The sequence below is a fragment of the Urocampus carinirostris genome, chromosome 20 (genome assembly GCF_059441175.1).
Source record: "Urocampus carinirostris isolate Australia breed hairy pipefish chromosome 20, RoL_Ucar_1.0, whole genome shotgun sequence".
NCBI classification, from domain to species: domain Eukaryota; kingdom Metazoa; phylum Chordata; class Actinopteri; order Syngnathiformes; family Syngnathidae; genus Urocampus; species Urocampus carinirostris.
Window position 1 is genome coordinate 13451068 of NC_142368.1, and position 19980 is coordinate 13471047.

The 19980-nt window shown below is 38.5% G+C and overlaps 2 protein-coding genes across 3 annotated transcripts; both read right to left on the reverse strand.

The window, feature by feature from the left end:
- Positions 1 to 345: 345 nt before the first annotated feature.
- On the reverse strand, positions 346 to 7780 carry LOC148346302 (26S proteasome regulatory subunit 4). Of its 2 annotated transcripts, none has more exons than XM_088324611.1 (11): positions 7705 to 7780; positions 6469 to 6522; positions 6299 to 6395; positions 5413 to 5537; positions 5166 to 5351; positions 4976 to 5104; positions 4808 to 4904; positions 3269 to 3458; positions 3057 to 3208; positions 2829 to 2983; positions 346 to 606 (listed from the first exon to the last, which is right to left on the reverse strand). In XM_088324611.1, exons 1-11 carry the CDS (start codon positions 7705 to 7707, stop codon positions 472 to 474), a joined length of 1323 nt encoding a protein of 440 aa, XP_088180737.1. In that variant the 5' UTR covers positions 7708 to 7780; the 3' UTR covers positions 346 to 471. The 2 variants fall into 2 exon arrangements, with proteins under 2 accessions (XP_088180737.1, XP_088180736.1); XM_088324610.1 differs by lacking the exon at positions 7705 to 7780 and adding an exon at positions 7413 to 7442.
- A 1525-nt stretch (positions 7781 to 9305) lies between these two features.
- Positions 9306 to 19980, reverse strand: LOC148346303 (breast cancer metastasis-suppressor 1-like protein-A). Its single transcript, XM_088324795.1, has 10 exons — positions 19689 to 19980; positions 19339 to 19429; positions 16576 to 16703; positions 16432 to 16511; positions 16246 to 16342; positions 14390 to 14479; positions 14247 to 14311; positions 12269 to 12308; positions 12074 to 12194; positions 9306 to 10698 (listed from the first exon to the last, which is right to left on the reverse strand). The coding sequence occupies exons 1-10, from the start codon at positions 19822 to 19824 to the stop codon at positions 10581 to 10583; spliced, it is 966 nt and encodes a 321-aa protein (XP_088180921.1). The 5' UTR covers positions 19825 to 19980; the 3' UTR covers positions 9306 to 10580.

Below are 19980 nucleotides of genomic sequence, written 5' to 3' on the forward strand. Positions count from 1 at the left end.
AGAAATCCGCAGGTTCGAGAGCGTTCTCCGTTCGGGCCCCAGTTTTGTGGATTCGATCTGCAAACTGAGTGGGATTGTTTCAATCTAGGCTGGGGGTTCCCTCCTCTTGCGCATTTCAGTGTTTGAAAAAGTACTATGCATATCCATTTTGATTTAATTCATTTTTTAGAATGGTGCAGTCCCAAAAAATGAGAGGAATAAATGTGTCAGACATCAGTTTAGCTGGATTGTTTAACTGCCGATTAAAAAATTAAAAAAGACAATACTTGTCTGGATAACGGGACAAAACTCAGTACCTTGTGATGCAAAAGCGTTTATGTTGTATATTAAGCGATGTAACAAAGGTTTCGACACATTTCTTTTATTCTTCTCATGGAACCTAAATAGCACAGATGACATGCACAAAATAGAACTGAATTCTTAACAGACTCTCCCTCTCTTTCAAATAGTGTACAAAAAAGGGGGCGGAGCTTAGAGGTACAGACCCTCGGGTGTCCCTTCCTGTTTCTTGTACAAGACGTTCTCTTTGGACTTCTTGAAGTCCTCGTTGGTGACTTTCATGCGACGTTCCCGGAGCGCCATCAAGCCCGCCTCTGTGCAAATAGCCTGCAAGGGTTCAAACGTTAAAGGGGCAGTGCGGAATACTTTGCTAGAAGTTGTTGTAGCTTACTTAGAACTCAAATTGATTCATTCCAAGAAAACACAGTGAAGAACACGGCCAAAGGAAAATATTTATGAGCCAACTTCCGGATTTTCTGAATTTCACCCAGCTACAGGACATTAAAACTGCTGTTAATCCTTGCTAGGGACAACAAAAGACCTAACAGGCTGGATGCACCTGAAGCGGCTGAAAAGAGCCAATAGCTGGAGCTGGTCATTGTTGCAAGATTTTTATTAATATCACTGCAACTCTGGCATTAGTTAATCTAGATTACGGTTGGATTTTTTTTCCCCCAATGAAAATATTTAATTCCATGTGTAGATGAATTGAGTTAATGCCAGACTTGGAGTGAAAATAATCTAGATTAAGCATTTTGATTTTCAAAATACCCTCGATTCATGTCAAAGTTGCAGTGATAATAATCTAGATTAGGATTTTGGGGGGAATTCAACTATTTATATATATATTTGAATATCAATTAACAGAAAATGAAACATGTTGTTAATCCTCGCCAGAAACATCAAAAGACCTTGCAAATTGGATGCCTCCAGAGCGGCTGGAAAGAGCCAATAGCTGGAGTAGGTCAGAGCTGGTAGAAGTGTTTTATTTTAGATTCATTAATACTCAAATTGCAGTGATGTTAATCTACATTATGGCATTTTTTATTGAAACATTAAGTTTCATGTGTAGATAATTTTAGATCTATGTCAGACTTGGAGTGAGATTAATCTGATTGAAATATTTAGCTTTTAAAAAAGTTTGATTAATCTAGATTCATGCCAGAGTTGTAGTAATAATAATCTAGATTAGGATTTTTTTGGGGATTACAATATTCAGCTTCTCATGTAGATGAATCCAAACACAAAACCAACTGTTTAGCCTAGCTAGCGACAACACAAAAGACCTAGGGGAATTGGATGCACCCGGAGCGTCTGAAGAGAGCCAATAGCTGCAGATGGTCAGAGCTGGTTGACGCGGCGAACTTTAGAGTATAGGAGGAGAAACTACTAAAAAAAAGTCAAGTAAAAGATGGCAAGCTTTTTCACACAGAACAGCTAACAATAACAATGGCAGCTAGCAGCTAAACAGCCTGCAGCTAAGTGGCTAACATTAGTGACTAGAAAAGGAAAGAGGAGAAATGGACGATGTCTAAATCACGGGACTCAGTGATTATAATCTCGATGAGGAAGAAGGTACATGTGTTTTGTGTTCTGCAGCCAAGTGGCTAATGCAAATGGCTAGAGAAGGAATTAGTGAAAAATGTGCGGGCTGTCGAAATAATGACTCAGTTACCACCGTTGCCATATTACACACAGTGGACCTTTAAATTGAGATGAATTGGGGTTGATACAGCCTAGTTTGTTAAACGGTGAATATGGACCCCCATAGACGGTCCACCCACCAGGTCTCAGAAAATTCTATGGGAAAGACTGAATGATATAAAGCAGGGGTGGATTTTAGACGTAGTATTGGTGGATCTCGGGAATGTGTATTCAGACACGCTGCCCTCTAACGGTAAAATACAGCATGACACTGTGAACTTTGATGTTGCTCATGCAGTGCAGTAACAAATAGGAGACGTCCAAATGTTTTAAATGAAAAGGTTAAATTTATTACCATCATATGTTTGTAAAATTGTATTGTGCCATAATCTATTGTATGTAAAAAACATGACATATTTTAACCGAGTATTTATTTGATCATTCAGATTATGATATGTTAACCTAATATGTCAACTTGCATTATGTATGACATTGGACGTCATTGACATGCTTTACGAATGCAAGAAAAAAAAATATTTAGGTTTACTTAAGGTATTTCATCTTTTTCAATTCATCAAGCTATTATTTTTTGCAGTAGCATCATCGGGAAAAAACATAAGCAATGACAAAGGACTGAAACTTAACAATATTTCACAATTCCATAATGTTTATTTTGATTAAAGAGAAAATGTTGTGCACCTTCAATTAGATGTTTTCTTTTGAAATGATAAACCGCTATTGAGCTTATTTCATATAAACACAATACAAATTTACAAAGAACTGCCAATATGTTTGAAAACAATGAGATTTTTTGTGGTCATTTTGTAAGTAGCCGACATGTTGTAAAAGTGTGAGCACCCCTGATGAAAAATGGTTCATCGGTAGTCATCAGTTTTTCCTCCTACCTTGATGTCGGCTCCCGAAAGATCGTCTTTGGCCAGGATGAGATCGTCCAATGTGACATCGTCTGCCACTGTCATGCGGCTGGTGTGAATCTGAAAGATCCTCCTTTTGGTTTTCTCGTCCGGAAGGGGGAACTCGATCTTTCGGTCGATTCTCCCTGAGAAGGTGACGGACAGTTTTTGATTTAGAGTTAGAATAATATATGGGTTTGCGAGCGGATGGCTACGAACCGGGTCTGATGAGCGCCGGATCCAAAGTCTCGATCCGATTGGTGGCCATGATGACCTTGACGTCGCCCCGGGAGTCGAAGCCGTCCAGTTGGTTGAGGAGCTCCAGCATGGTCCTTTGGATCTCCCTCTCGCCGCCAGAGTTGGAGTCATACCTGCGAGGAAAATTCGAGGTTAAGACGACAGCATGTGAATGCCTTCCGCCGTCTCCTCACCTTTTGGTCCCGATAGCGTCTATCTCATCGATGAAAACGATGGAGGGAGCATGTTCCTCCGCCACCCTGAAGAGCTCCCGGACCAGCTTGGGGCCGTCCCCCAGATACTTCTGGATGAGCTCGGAGCCCACCACCCGCAAGAAAGTGGCCGACGTCTGATTAGCCACGGCCTTGGCCAGCAGAGTCTTGCCTAGAATCGTGTCATATCATTTCAACATTTCCCATATTCATTACATTTTACATAGCTCTGCCGGCAAGCTTCTTTTTTAATCGGCGCTGTGATGCAATCGTGGCTTAAAATAGAAAAAATAAAGGCAAATGCTGAATATTGGAGAAGAAAACCCTAATTGATCAGAAGTCCATTTACATGCACTCTCTCCCTTTGTCTTTTTATTTGTCCCTCTGTCTCCAAAAGTGTCTCTCACCCTGACTATATCACTTTGTCGGTCTCTCCCACGGTCCCTCTTTTGGTTTCTCTCAGTTTTTTTCTTCTGTCTTTCTTCCTTTTTTCTTTCTCACTCAGTCTCTTTCTTTCTGTCTTTTTCTCTCTGTCCATCCATCTTTCTTTTTCCTCTGTCTGTCTCTCTCGCTCTCTCACCATCTCTCTTACTCTGTCTCTCACTATTTCTGTCTACCCTCTGTTTCTCTTTCCTGTCTCTTCCTCTTTCCGTCTTTCTCTCTGGCACTCATTGTCTCTCACTGTCCGTCTTTGTCTTTCTCTCTGCTTCTCTCACTTTCCCTCTCGCTCCCTGTGTTTCTCTCGCTTTCTCTCTCCCTGTGTCTCTCCCTCTTTCTCTCTGGCCATGTCTTTCTCTTTTGGTCAGGCTCTGTCTTTCTCTCTCACTCTGTTCATCTAACTCTTTTCTTTGCTCCATTTCATGGTTTTGACACGGATAACCAGCAAAAACACTGACTTACAATACTGCATTTAAAACACAGTGCACACTAATTTATATATATTTTTACCCAGACACAATGTAATTGTGGTTGCATTTGCGAGTGAATAATTTGAATAACTCATTAGAATGGAAATAGCATCCATACCAAACTCTGGAGAGCCTCAATAATATTTAAGTTTCATATTAAGGCTGGGGCCTCAAACCATCGTCAGACACGCCTTCAGACATTTTTCACAGGGGTGGCCAGATGGGGCCCCTTAATATCTTGGGTTGGCACACCAAAACTAAAAGCCATAATTTCAAGTTATTGAAGTAAAAAGGTCAATGGAAAACTTTTAGAAAGACCTAAGGACACGTCAACTGATACACTTTGGTATAGTGTGTAATATCTGATGCACTAATGATTTTATGTGTGTAGTCCATAACTGTCCAGTTACCATTTTGAGTTCCACAACAATTCTGTTTTATTGTGTGCATTTGGTATGAAACGCATAACTGATGCTACAACAATCTAACGATGAACTGGCAAGTGGGGCAGCCAGTGGGGTGACCATCGAATTTATAGGCAGGGTCATAGCGATCCCCTGCTGGTGCCATTAACTATTGTCAAGTAAATATGAAGCCACAGATTTCTGCCTACCTGTGCCAGGTGGCCCATATAGGATAACACCTTTGGGGGGCTTTATGCCCATTTCTTCATAATATTCTGGATGTGTGAGGGGTAACTCCACAGACTCCTGCAAGGTCACAATGAAGAACCAGACTCAGGACTTAAGTTTTCTTAACAACAACTAAACCATTTTCTGACCTTGATCTCCTGGATCTGATTGTCAAGCCCCCCGATGTCAGCATACGTTTCTTGAGGAGCTTTTTCAACTTTCATCACTGTCACCAACGGGTCCGTGTCGTCCATTAGCACCCCGATTACGGCATGGACCTGAAAGACAGATGAGATAAATAAATTGTGACGGTAGCAATCAAAAAATATACCACATTACCTTATGGTTTAGAAGGACCGAGCAACCAGGCTCCAGTAGATCTTTATCCACAAAGGACAAGATGCTGACGTAATGCTCTGATCCCACTGAGGTGGACACGATGGCGTGGTTGTCGTCGATGATCTCTTCTAGGGTTCCCACGGACATGGGGGTCCCTCTGAGATCGTCCACTTTGGACCTTTCCTCCTGTTACGCAATTATAAATCATTACACTCCATTCATGGTCTCCAATCAAGGCTAAGCTGACCTCTTGTTTTTCTTCCAGGGGTTTCATCTGCTCCTGGTTTCGGATGAATTCCTCCTCCATGAGGAGGTAGTCTTTGATGCGTTCCTGCTTTAGTAGCTTCAGGCGGCACTGAGTGTGAGGAGTGACTGGAAACATCAATTTCGTAACGCTTTTGAGGGAAGTGTTGAGCCTTGTTTAATCCAAACACTGATCTCCTTAAAGAGATCTGTAACATCTAGACCAGGGGTTGGGAATGTGTGCCTCTTCTAATGAGTATATCTGGCTCTGAGAAAAAAAATCCCTTTTCTAATGTATTTAGGCCAGGAGTGCAAGATAATATTTCCACCACGAGCGCCATTAGCACTCTAGCGCTTTAATGCTAGTAACAAGAAATCTTAATAGGACTTTTTCCCCCAAAATTTTATAAAATGGGAGTGTAACATTTCCCTTCTACCATCTCCTGGATACTTTTCCAAGTGGATAGTTTGCACAAGTTATGAAAAAAATGAAGAATGATCAGTGATGCTCATGTCAAACGATGTCAAAGATTTGCAATTATAAAACGGACAAATAAGGACCACTCATTCCCATTGTTAGAACTGTGGCCACCTTCCATCACTGAAGGTACATTAATAATTGTTTGTAGTAATTAGTGACATTTTTAAAAATAACTCTTTTGCACCTTGTTTTGAAACTATTATTGATGCAAAAAAAAACGGTAAAAAAATAACTAACAGATCGTTTAACTAACTGCGGGAGGCAAACAAATTTTATGTGGAAAGATTGTTGATATGGGACACTGGCTTTACCATGATTATTTCATAAATATAATAGAATTTAATAAAATGCACATTTGTCTAAAGATCCAGTTTCCCGACCCGTGTTCTAGATCGAAACTTGTCCTTACCCAACGGTAGTTTACTGGCAGCATCCGGCCCTTTTGTCTTCTTTTTTTTCTTGCCGACTCTGGTGGGAATGGGAGGCTCATACTTCTTTTTCTTATCCTATTAACACAGACGCTGTTATTCCAACATCCCAATTAAAAAGAACCAAATCTTTACACCCGCAAGATTTTACCTTGTCATCTTTCTTGCCTCCACCTGGACCATGACCGCCGCTCTGGCTTTGACCCTTGAATCAAGTTAATCACATGTCATTATATATTATATATATATAAAACTTTCCAAGAAGGTTAGTGACTGTCGAATGTCGAATGTTTCCCATTGATTTTATACATTATCGATATTTTCAAATTGTGTACGCCATGTAAAAATGTTTGTAGTGGAAACAAATTATAGAGCTACGTATAAAAAGCAACAGTAAGGTCTTGAGACTGAGAGGTTGAAGGTTTGATTTCCTCCTCTGAGGATTCAAATAAAGCGCAGACAGTAGTAGGATAGGGCTGCAACTAATGACGATTCCAACAGTCAGATAGTCACAGACTATTGAAACAATTAGTCGAATAATCTGATTGTTATTAGATTGTACAGTGTTGTGTATTTCAAGTCAATTCGAGTAGCAGGAGATAAAGCGATCGTCTTGGATCGAGAGGTCTCAGGTTCGATTCCGGGCTCCTACGTGTTGTATGTCTAAGTGTCCTTGTGCATGGCACTGAACCCCTAATGCCCTCGATAAGCAGGTAAGGGGCCTTCCATGGCTGACGCTGCTATTGGTGTGTAAGAATGGGTAAGTTAAGCACATTGTAAAGCTCTTTGGGAGGTCTTCAGTCACTATATAAATGCAGTCCATTTACCAAATTTACTTCAAGAAGGGAAATAAATAAACACGATTCTGAATGAGTAGTGTTTTTTGGTAAACAAACTTGTTTCAAATCAAATATATTTGTTATGTTATATAGTCTGTCTTGTTGTGAGTAAATAGGTGCCAGGTTGTGTTTATATGGTTTATTATTGAACAATAAGGGGAATTTTAATCATCGATAAGGGAAGCATTTTGGCTGAGGTTGACAGATACGATTTAGGGTTGCTACTCTCAATCAAAGCATGAAAAAAGGAGAATACCATGAACTCCTTCATTGCACAGAATTTGTGGAAAAATATTCTAGACAAATAATACTGACGACCCCAAAATGGGATGACAGCAAAATAGAAGCTAACGCTGTTAGCCATCGGCTAAAGTCGCCGTTCCACGCCGAGCTTTTCAGGTGAACAACAAACAAGAGCCATTAAATTAAAACAACACCTTAAAACTGACTTTATAAAATGTTGCACTAGGATAACATACTCAATTAAAATGTTATCAAAGGTGTAATATAGCGTTCGAGACAGGAAGAAAATTTGCTTGCTCACTTACCATTGTTTCTCGTCGCTTTGTAATGACGTCACTGGACAGTTTTAGTTCGCATGTTGTAGCACGTATCTGCGCATAAGCGCCATCTAGCGGAAAAGGCGCAACATTGCGGAGCAAAAAAAAACAAAACAAAATACTTCGTGTATTACAATTTTATAAATTTGTTTTGAAATTAACTTCTAATAAATGACCATGATAGCATGTAAAATGTCATTTTCAATACTTTCCAATTGTTTAATGTGACACACAATATACCATTAATTATAGAAAAAAATATTAACATGCGTGTTTTCCACTTGACTACAGAAAAAAATAAAAATACTTTAAATGACTCGTAAATTTTAATACCACAAAATTAAAACGTTTTAGTGTGTATTGAAACAGTATTAAAAAGGAGCTATTTGTATAATTTTCTCTCTTTTTTTCTTTAACGGAATTCATATTTTGGAAATCATTTATTTAAAATAAGCTAAAGCTAAGCTAAAGTGTACTTAATCCTCCATAAAACGAGTTCATAAAATACATTTTCTTCGAAATTAATTTATCTTAAATTAATTAAGTCACAATAGGTGTTATGTAAAAAAAACAAGATTATTATTAATAAAATTCGTTCTATACTGTCTCAGTCGGATGCGTAAATTATAATTCATGCGTTTGTTACCTCCCGTCTCGATTACTGTAATGCACTACTCTCTGGTCTCCCGATGTCTAGAATCAAGTCTCTTCAGCTGGTACAAAATGCCGCAGCGAGGCTTTTAACTAGGACAAAAAAGTCCGCTCACATCACACCGATTTTGGCTAACCTGCATTGGCTCCCAGTTAGCCTTAGATGTGATTTCAAGGTTCTCTTAGTATTATACAAAATAATACATGGACTTGCTCCCTCTTATCTTTCAGATCTGATTTCCCCCTATGTCCCGGTCCGAAGCCTACGTTCTGAGAGTGCCGGTCTTCTGGTGATCCCAAGAGCAAAGAAGTGTTCTGCTGGTTGGAGAGCGTTCTCCATCCGGGCACCGGTGCTGTGGAATGCTCTTCCCCCTGAGATCCGATCTGCAACCTCAGTGGAAATGTTTAAATCTAAGCTTAAAACTCACTTCTACTCTATAGCGTATGAATAACCTACTCTTTTCGTCGGCTCCAGACCAGGGGAATGTATGATAATATTCTGAAAAATAGTCTGTGTAATATAGTGTAATGATCTGTGAAGCCCTTTGAGACTCATGATTTAGGGCTATACAAATTAAAATGACTTGACTGACTTGACTCCATAGTATTACTTATTTCCAATTAAAACTATATAAAAACTGTGGGTCGAAAACTAATCTGTTTCTTTATTTTATTCGATGTTTTTAAAATGCTTTTCCCACATTTTCTCTAAAAAAGTTCAGTGAGATAAAAAACAACAACCCCCCCACTAAATCACTCAATTTTATCAGATTTTATTTGGCCAAAAAGTCTTATTATTCATAAAAATGTTTCATTTATTCTCGTAAATTCTTAATAAAAGAGGATAAGTATTTTTTTACGAACCTTTTTGGACAACTGAGCTTCATTGTACATTGATATGAGTGTTCCTTTATAAATAAAAAGAAAAAATACTCATCTTCATTTGTAAACTTTATAAAACATGCACATACATACAAACACACAAAACAGAGGAATAAAAGCAATTATTTATTCAGCTGTACATGCATTGCACATTTTTGATGCAGAACATACAGAATATCGATGTTAAAAATCTCTAAAAAGAGATATGTATATATAAATATCTGAGGCAGGTTTGTCAACTTTTTTAAGCAACATTATTGTGAAATGATGTGACAAATACGTGTTAAAAAAACAGCCCTAAGCGTACAAAAGAAAAAAATAATAATTAAAAATTAATTGTAATATTTGAGCTTGCTTTATCGACACAAAACAGCTCACGATAACATAGCAGCTAGTGGCAGGCCATACCCTGCAGCCAAGTGACTAGAGAAGGAAACAGAGGCAAAAAAGCCGCAAACTCAAGAACGAAACCAGCATTATTCAAGCAAAGAAGCTAACAACAGTGACAAGCTAAAGCCTGCAGTCAAGGGGCCGACATGAGTGACTAGAAAAGGAAACAGTGGAGGAAAAAAGTAAAAAACTGAAGTATAAAGCCAACTTATATACACAGCAGTTAACATTAACAGGTATTGGCAAGCCGTAGCCAGTAGCCAAGTGGCTAGAAAAGGAAAGAGTGGGTGAAAAAGTAAAAAGCTGAAGGTCAAAGCCAGCTTTATTTACACAGAACAGTAAACAATGACAGTAGCAGCTAGCAGCAAGCCATAGCCTGCAGCAAAGTGGTTAACATGAGTGGCTAGAGAAGGAGACCGTGGAGACACGTCGGCTAGCGTCGAGCCATAGCCTGCATAGTTTGTTAGTATATTTCTCACAACAATATTGTGAATTCATGAGACATTTATGCATTCAAGTGTACGAAACAAGATTTTTTAAAAAGAAAGGTTAGAATACTATTTCATTCTTTTCAGTCAGTTTTTCCTTTTCATTTCTTCAAATAAAATAATACAGCCAGTTTAAATCCAGCCTTCAAACCCTGGCACCCGAACGCATCATCACATTCACCATAAACACATAAAAAAAAAAAAAGCGCCAGAAATGTCCGACCTTTGCTCGGCGCCGTAAATCAGTGCTGCAGAAAAAACGAAGAAAATCAGACATGAGACGTCTTTTCGGCGCCATTTCTGTCGTTTTTTTTCCTCTTTCTCACCCGGCAACCTCGCTTAAGCTTCACCCGAATCGACATTTCACAGTGCTTTCCATCGATCCGGGTTCAGACTTTGCCCGATACCATCTACAGAGACCACGAGGGAACCCTCGAGGGTGCGTTTGGTGTTTCACGAGTGTTTTATGGTGTATTTGCCTTTCTGGAGCTGGGAGATGTAGAGCTTGGATTTGGTGCCGTCCAATCGCTTGAACCAGACCTCGTCGTTGTTGATGGTGGTGATGATGGCGCTGCGGGGAAACAAAACAAAAACCATTAGAGAAAATTTGTGGTTTAGTGCCTAAGACGAGTTAAAACGTCTTAAAAGAGTCCGAGTATTCAGTACAAATACAACCGCAGCCTTTTAGTAAGGTGAATTGAATCACATTAATAAGGTTAGATTAATTTCTGTGCTAGCTTTTGCAGCTACGACTGCAAGAGACGTTAGCGGCAAAAAGTAGCCTGCAGCAAACAGGCTAACATGAGTGGCTAGAGGAGGAAACTGTGGATAATAGGATTTCTATTGTGAAATGACCTTTGCAAGGCCAAGTAAAAAGAAAGGCTTCAATATTCTAATATTCCTGGAAAGATCGATTTAAACACATGTAGAAGCAACATTTACAGCACTGTTATTTCTCTATTTCAATCTACTCATTTCTTGTGGTCTGATGAGTCCATATTTAAATCTATAGGAAATTTGGGATATTGTGTTTTTTTGGGCCTGACAGATTTTAGTTTTTTTGACGGCACCAAATCTAAAAGCATCAAACAATCCTGGCTAGAAGGAGCATGTTTGCTTGCATGAACAGCGGTGGAAGGCAAATGACACTGAAGGACGGAGTCGGAGCAGCTAACAATAACAATAGACACTAACCATAGCCAAGTGGCTAAAGACAGATACAGTGGAAGAAAAATCAAAGATGACAAGTGCCAGATGCCTGAAGGCAAGTGACACAGAAGGACAAAAAAAAAAGCCACTAACAACAACCATAGCGGCTCGCACAAGCTCTAGCCTGCATCAAAGTGGCCAACATGAGTGGCTAGAGAAGGAAACAGTCGGGGACAAGCAACAAATGTCTGAATTGTGGAACTCTATGTTTGCTTTCATAACGAGCTGTGGAAGTGAAGCTGAAGGAAAAAGAAGGAGCGGCTAACAGTAACATAGCTGTGAGATGCAAACTGTAGCCAGCAGTCAAGTTGTTAAAATGGGTGGCTGGTGAAGGAAACAGCGGTGAAAAAGCAGTCAAAGGTGACAAGCGCCAGATGCCTAAAGGGGAATGACACTGGAGGACAAGCAGCTAACAACAAAAGCAGCTAGCAAAAAGCTGTCGCCTAGAAACAAAAGTAGCTGGAAAAGGAAACAGTGGACGAAAAGCACGAGATGCACGAATCACAAAACTCAGCAATGTTTGTTAGCACGACCAGCGAGTGACGCTGAGGGACGCAGCAGGAGCAGCTAACAATGACAGTAGTAGCTCACTGCAAGCCGTAGACAGCGGCTGAGTGACTAACATGACTGGCTAGAGAATGAAACAGAGGAAAAAAATGATGAAAATGGTGAAAGAAAGAAATTGACTCATTCAGATACAGTCCGAATGCCAACCCAAACCCCAGAGAGTCACGTACTTGGTGGGGAAGTCTTCTTTCCTGATGATGGAGATAGCCTGACCCCGGCAATACCACTGACTGTCATAGAAAAGCCGGCCATCTTCGGAGCGTGCCACGTGGTGTTGTCTTTCGTTTTTACCTGAGGGAGGAAGGGGTTAGGGCATCAACCACGTCATCAAAACCTTACCACGAATCATCCAATTGCGTCCTTACCGTCAGCCTTGCCCCTATGTGGCCCCAAAGACGCCATGGCCTGATGAAAACAACACAACCACCAATCAGGAACCCAACAATAGCCCTATTCTAAACCCTACCTTCAGGGTTATTACACCTTTTCAAGGTCAATTTTCAAGCAATTTTTAAGGACTTTCAAAGCCCATTTGTCAAATTCTCTAGTACACCACAAATATATATCTGATTTGCATATGTCATTTTTAATCTTGCACGAGTATTTATCAAGACATATTATTTTTTAAATTGCGTCCATATTTGTGAATCTGAAGAATACATGTGTAGGGCTGCACCAACTAATCAATACAATTAACTTGAATGAACAGCTCTGCTAAAAATAAGATAAAAGTCTACAAATACAAATGTCTTTTAGGGAAAACAATCTACTTTCAATTTTTAAAGGCAACAACCAATTGATGATAGAATGCCTAAGCAAATGTTCAGTGAAGGGGCTTATTGAAGACCCCAGCGGCACGCCGAGGATAGATGATCGTTTATGATGTGATTTCTTTATGATGTGATTTATACGATTATGAAGACGTCAAAATCGTCTAAACTGACGGCGAAGACGGTCTACCTTGGTCTTCATAATTACGGCGCACCTTTTAATTGGCAGCCACGCAATTTGCTGAGTGAGCGTGTTATCAGTAGCGTGGTGGTACCTTTCACAGGCACGGTTTGGGATGAATAATAATAATAATAATAATAATAATTTCCTTGTATTGTCATTCTGTGTAACAATGTACACAGAACGAAATGTCGATTACACCTGACCCGTTGTAGCGAGCCGATGCAGCCGCAGCCAACAGAGGGCGCCGCCAACCACTTTTTAAGTCTTAGGAATGACTCGGCCGAGGCGCGAACCACCGACCTCCCAGTCTCAAAGCGGGCGCCTTACCATCTAGGCTACTGAGCTGGTCAAAGTTATATTATTATTATTAAAGCTTTGAAAACTCTCTCGGTGTACTGTCTTTCTTCGTAAATATGTGTAACCATGTATAATATGTATTTGCAACTGTATATTTTTGTCATGTATTTATTTTGGACACTTGTTCTGGTAAGTCTTGCACAGACAATTAAAAAGAAGGGGCGTAACAGACGCGGGGGATTATGGGAAGTAAGGACCAGTAGGGTGAGTGTTTGTGGACACCGCAGACAAAGGTGCATATATATTTTCCCCACCCTTACCTTTGAAATTATACACTTTTTTTCCTTGGATTACTTTCAACGGGCACCTGGACTTTGCAGGTCTGCATCAAATGTTAATCACCGGTATCATTTAAAGTCCAATGATCTAATTCAGAAAATAAGAATGTGTCGGCATAGAACGGACCTGATCGCAGCAAGGCTTTGAGCCTGAGACCTTAGCTTGTCCTTTTGGCTGAGAATAAGGGTACCGGCTTCAAAGATTATGGACCGACCAGTAATGGATAAAGATTAAAGATTGGAGTAATACAAGAGTAATTGAAAGTAATCAAGTTAAAGTAACCCTACCCAACCCTGCTCACCATATAGTTAGGTCGAAATGACAGCAATATGTAGCTTACATTTTCAGTTGCAGGAAGTACTTCCTGTAACAATTCACCACTGGGAAATGATACCTTCATTTTTTGCAGGGCCCATTAAAAATGACAATGATTGATACATAATCCTTACATTTCATAATGTCCTGTTTAGGTGTAGCATGTACTTGTCCTCTTGGGCGCCACCCACAGGGAAATAGGACGCAAAACAAACTAATGCTAGGTCCAATTAATCACGAGGGAAGGAGAAATGCACCGGCAAAGCGAAGCTATCAGAGAGCAGCGTCGAGACTTACAGACTTGGCAAGAAACATGGCAATAATATCAAGCATTTACAAGCACTTCACCCAAAATTCAAGCCCCTTTCAATCCTTGAAAACACAACACTAAGATGCAAGCATTTTCAAGGATTTCAAGCACCCATACGAACCCCGTACCTTCCTGATCGCCGTCCAGTCTTCTAAGATATCGAGATCTTGCAGCATGTAAACGATGTATGGACGTGCGGGGGCGGCGGTTAAAGAAAGATGGAGACGGAAGGGGGCGGAGCTAGTGCGGACAAGATGGCGGGAAAGGATATCGGAAACCATGATGGGTTTCTTTTTCTTGATGGGGCAGAAGGGGTCTTTCTTTTTGTTTTTCCGGGGGTGCAGGCCGTCGTTCCATAATTCTGGCAAAACAATCACAATTTTGTTTTCAAAAAAAAAAAAGCGAGCTACAATATTAGTTTCTATTCATTAGATATTAGATAGACATCTTGTGGCCAAAAATGTCATGTCACACTCAATTAACTGGAAAATGAGAAGCAGCTCACATGACCGACGACAAAAATTCCATGAAAAAAAAAAAATCACATGATCTCAATTGCTTCATCTTTGTCATTGCCAATTGTTCACTGTACAAATAAAAATGTGTTTTTTTTTCTCTTTCTTTCAAAATTGTTCCTAGCTTAAGGTATTAGACATCATGTGTATTTATTCGCTGGCAAATAATAGTTATTGTTTTAATAAATTAAATATTGTCAGTTATGGTATATTTTTAGGTGTATTTATGAGGATTTTTAATGTTTTTTTCCTTTAAAAAAAAACTATAAAGAAATGAAAAAATATTACATTAAAACAACAGAAAACGAGCAAAAATAGCATTTTTATGTAGACCTGAGAATTATTTTCTATTGTATTCTATTTTTCTATAAAAAATAATTTTCAGATTTTTCTTATTCTATTTTCTATAAAAATGATTTTCAGATTTTTTTATATTGTATTTTTCTATTTCTATAGAAATAATTTTCAGATTTTTCTTATTCTATTTTTCTATTTCTATAAAAATAATTTTCAGATTTTTCTTATTCTATTTCTATTGAAATAATTTTCAGATTTCTCTTATTCTAGTTTTCTATTTCTATAAAAATAATTTTCAGATTTTTCTTATTCTAGTTTTCTATTTCTATAAGAATAATTTACTCTGGTTTTCTAATTGTACTTTTTCATCTATTTTTTTCTAGGAAATATTTTTTTCTTTTTTTCTATTTCTATTAAAATAATTATCCTAATCTAAATCTTTATAAGGAATATTTTGTTTTTTGTTTTGTTTTTATTATTTTGAGAGAAATATACAAATAGGAACAAATAAATCTAATAAATAAAAAATACATAAAACAAGCGAACATTTTTTGTAACATATTATTTTTTCAGATGTATTGGTAAAATTTTTAAAAAGTGTAAAGGGTATTTTTATGATTTTTTTTTCAATTTTTTTATACTTCTATATAAGAAAATCTTTATACGAGTTTTCTATTTAATTCTTTTTTATATTTCTATAAGATTTATTTTCAATGACTTTAATATTTTGCAAGAATAAAGAAAATGTGTAAAATTTGCTGGATTATCTGTCAAGAAGATATTCTTTTTTTAATCTTATTTTATTTTGGTAGGATCCATCTATAAGAATTACTTATTAATTTTCTGCCAACAATATATCATTGTTTTTTTTTCCCAGAGCCAGATTTTGGTCATATAAATTAATAGGATTTTTTTCTATTTATATTTTTTATTTTAACAAGAAATGGAAACCAAATAATAAAATAATACATAAATTATTATCTGCTAATGGTGTAAGACTTTTTCTTTGCATCAGCTTTGTTATTATTGTTATTTTGTTTTGGTCAAATGTGTTTCCAAGAACTCTTTTCTACGATGTTTATTAATTAATAGTAATACAATCAAATATAATAGGTAAAATAAATAAAATTTACAAAATTAACTGCCAACAGTATAGGTTTTTTTTCTGCATCAGATTTGTTATTATTATTATTTGTCTGACTTTTATTTAACAATGAAATAAAACCAATACGATAAAAAAAAAACACAAGATTAGGAAAGGCAGTTATTTTCTTTTTTTCCCCGCAACTCAATATTTTGACGGACAGCTTCGTACCCGAGGTAATGTCGATACTGTGTCTGTCCTCTTCCAGTCTTCTTATTTTCTCCTCCAGCTCGCTTTGCACCGTGTCATACAGCAGCAACTTTTCGCTCTGGGATGAAAATAAAAAAAAAAAAAACTATTTGTGAATAGGAAAGTATTGCAATATTTCCTGGTCTGCAAATAGATTCTAATTTGCACCTCCCAATGCTGGCACGCTGCCTGGATCTCACAGTCATATTTGTTTTTCACTGATTCCAAACACAGTTCCTTGTAGATTCCTGTCACAAATACAAAGGATTGAGAATTGTCCCTTTGAGTCGAGAGTGACATTTCAGCTTCCACCTGCCACTTTGGTTCGGATCTGCATGTTCTCCTGCAGGTTGGCCAAAGGTTCCAGATATTCCTGGGCGCATCCCGCCATCACTTCCTGCAGCTTGACGTCAACCTGGCTTAGACGTTCTTTGTACAATCTGTGCGGGGAGAAGAGAAAAAAGTGAGACGAGATCCCATATGGCAGATCTTTGCAAGCATTGAATATGTTTACATGCAGGCAATAGTCCGATTTGCAAGGTACGATTGGATTTCAGGAGCAATCCTATTGAATCTGGAGACAAACGAATAACGCCCATAATGCATGGCAATTGCCTATTCTTCCGGCGCCGTCACGAATGGCAGCCACTCCAGCAGCTCCCGTGTTATTTTCGATTGTTCTCGATTGTTCTCAGCTCAGGGATGCTGCTGGAAATGTGAATTTCCCTTCGGGGATGAACAAAGTATCTATCTATCTATCTATCTATTACAAATAGATTTCCATTCTTAACTTTCGGCATAAAATAAAGGATGATTTCATTCACGTCGCTTACTAAATTAAAAAATGATGTGCTTATTTGCTCCAAAAGTGAGGTCTAATGCGGCTTCTCATCCGTTTCCAAGATGTGCTCAGAAGCACAGGTATACACTATACATTGATGGATAGAACTGCAAAATCCACCGTACAGGACTGTCTCTGAAAATAAGAATATTGTGATAAAGTTCTTTATTTTCTGTCATGCAATTAATAAAAAAAGTCTTAAATTCTTACATTCTGGATTCATTACAATTCAAGTAAAATATTGATTTTACTACTATACCTTTTTATGAAATTGTAATATTTAGAAATGAAAAATAGGATACTCTTGTTGGGAGGCATACTGTTGTTGCTCGCCTAAAAAGAAATGCATGCTTGTGAGAACGATCCATTATCCTCAGTCGACTATTGTTGAAAGCAGGGGCCGAAAGAGGACTTTTTTAATGGTTCCGGCGGCTAAAGCACGACATTGTGGCGCACATAAAATAACTGTACTGTTTTGGCTGAGATTAATTATCCCCAGTCGACTTTTGCAAAGAATAAGGCAGACAGAGCGCATTTTTCCCGATTAAGGCCGTTGAAGTGTGCCATTGTGCTCGCCTGAAATATGCGGGACTATTTCGGCCACAATCTGTTATCCCCAGTCAACTACTGCTGAGAGTGGGGTGTTGAGAGAGCAAATTTGTTTCATGAGTGGCAGCGTTTTTTTTATGTTCTTTCTGCCTAAAATGAACCGCACCCGTGCAATCGAGATCCATTATCCCCGATGGACTGTAGTTTGAAGCGTTGGATGAGAGAGCAAATTTGTGTGGTGATTGGTAGCTTATTTTTCCGTTCTTTCTGCTTAAAATGAACAGCGCCTGTGCGGCTTTGATACACTATCTCTGATTCACATATTGCGGGGGACCTTGTCACCAATGTTCCCTCTAATTTTCCACGGGTCTGAGCGTTCACACAAAGACTGTGAGCAACGCTTGAAACAACAGTGAGCAACGGCAATCCCAAGTGTGGCAACTAAATCAGTATCAAACATGTCCAAAACTTGACATCACGTTACATTTTGCGGAGTTTTTGGCAATGCAAAATTATTTTTCTCTTTTGAATGAATTGACTCATGTATTATTGCAAAGGTTTTACGGCCTACAAACGTCATTTGTTTTTACAACAATTCTTTCACAAGATTGTCATTTTTTTTTTCCTGGTATCTTTTGACGCATAATACTAACATTTTTGGGGGCTTATTGAGTCGGTTGCACGATACACAACTGTATTTAATCACATTTTTTAAGTGGAAACACAATGTTGGCAACAAGATTGACTTGGTATAATTGGAAATTATTTGAATGCAACACAAACTTTTTCTTCTTTTTCCCTGTTTTTGTTCTATTATTTTTAATTCTTTTAAAAAAATCTCATTGTGTTTATTTTTTCCTAGCTGTTACTTTACTTTTTTTCTGGCTTTTTTCTAAATTTTTCCTTCTTTTTTCTCTTCCTTTTGTTTCTCAGCTTTTCACTACTTCCCCACCCTTCCCCTAAGTGCACAATTTTACATAATATTTGGTCATATAGGGATGAAAGAAGCAAAAACAACCTGAAGAGCCGTTTGGGACCCGAAAGAGCCGAGCCGAAGAAGCCGGTTCTCGAAAAACTCTACTGACTTTACTTTTCAACTTCGTTCGACATTGACTTCAAAATACCGCATTTAGAACACAGCGTCAGGGGAACCCGTGCATTTTTACCTTAATGCACTGTAACTTTGACTTAATTTGCTTCTTAATTAGCAATTTCGAACCCTCATTTTTGTGCGCTGGCAGGCAGTGCGCGATTGTGCACGCGCGCAGCTTAGAGGGGACATTGCTCATCACCATTAAACACTATAAACGAAGGATCACAGTATTTCTTTCTTGTCTTTTCTTGCTTCCTGGCTGGTTAGCAGGCAAGGAAAAAGGATGCTCCCTGATGCAGATTTTCAGGGTCGATTGACCAGCACCTGGAGCCTTCTGCATCGACTGGCTGATTAAGATGGGAAGTTTCCTTGTTGCATTCTTTAACTTTTGCAGAATTTTAGTGACTGCATTTGTTTTTTGTTAATGGAATGACTTCATGACTGATCCCTTTTCAAGGTTTCTTGTTTTTTATTGCCCTCATTTAAGGTGGCGCTCAGGAGATGTGGTCACTACAATAATTGTGAGCCTGCGTAGCCCTTTGAGGGATAGACATATCAATGGGACTTGAATACTCATTATGAGGAAACTTACTGCTCCTTGAGATCTGTGAATTGTTTTTCTAGTGTTGTCATCTCGTCCAAGCACTCCATTCTCCTCCTTTCACAATCTTCATCGTCCATCTCTGTCCACAAAATAATCCTTTTTGTCATTGGTTACAACGTATTGTGTATTTATTGACGAGATTAGACATGGCACTCCTAGATAAACATGTCATCAAAGGCATTGTAGAAAACAAAGGATATATAATCAAAGTAGTGAAGTTAGTGCATCAGAAAATAGTGTAATCACATTAACAGCGAGATGAAATAGCAGTACACACTCTAAGGACACGCACTAAATATAAGAATAAATAATAATTTAAATGTGTTTGTTTTCCTTACCGGAGCTGTCTCCATCTTCAGACACAGATGTGCTAACAGTGTCCTCTTCGTCAGTGCTGCTAGCATCCTGCTCGGCAAAGTCCACCTCCATTTCCTCATGGTTACTTTCTTTCTTATCCCTCGAGTGAACCGGCATTTCGACTTTCAAAATAGAAAGTGTTATACGGTAGCGAAATGTGGTGTTATTTAAATCATGTATCTTGTTTAAAAGCTAGGACGGCTAACCGGCTAGCGATGCCGAATGAAGACAGCTGGGAAACAGGAAAACCTGACTACAGTAGACCAATCAGGA

Bases quoted from the DNA above. Each gene is read 5' to 3' on its own strand.
- LOC148346302 (XM_088324610.1), bottom strand. The intron at 6,396-6,468 runs GTAAAATCTTGC...CTGTGTTAATAG, and splicing joins GAGGCAAGAAAGATGACAAG to GATAAGAAAAAGAAGTATGA. The intron at 3,459-4,807 runs GTAGGCAGAAAT...ACACGATTCTAG, and splicing joins ATATGGGCCACCTGGCACAG to GCAAGACTCTGCTGGCCAAG.
- LOC148346303 (XM_088324795.1), bottom strand. From the start codon at position 19,824: ATGCCGGTTCACTCGAGGGATAAGAAAGAAAGTAACCATGAGGAAATG. The intron at 16,512-16,575 runs GTGGAAGCTGAA...TATTTGTGACAG, and splicing joins GATCCGAACCAAAGTGGCAG to GAATCTACAAGGAACTGTGT. The intron at 16,343-16,431 runs GTGCAAATTAGA...TTTTCATCCCAG, and splicing joins CAGCGTGCCAGCATTGGGAG to AGCGAAAAGTTGCTGCTGTA.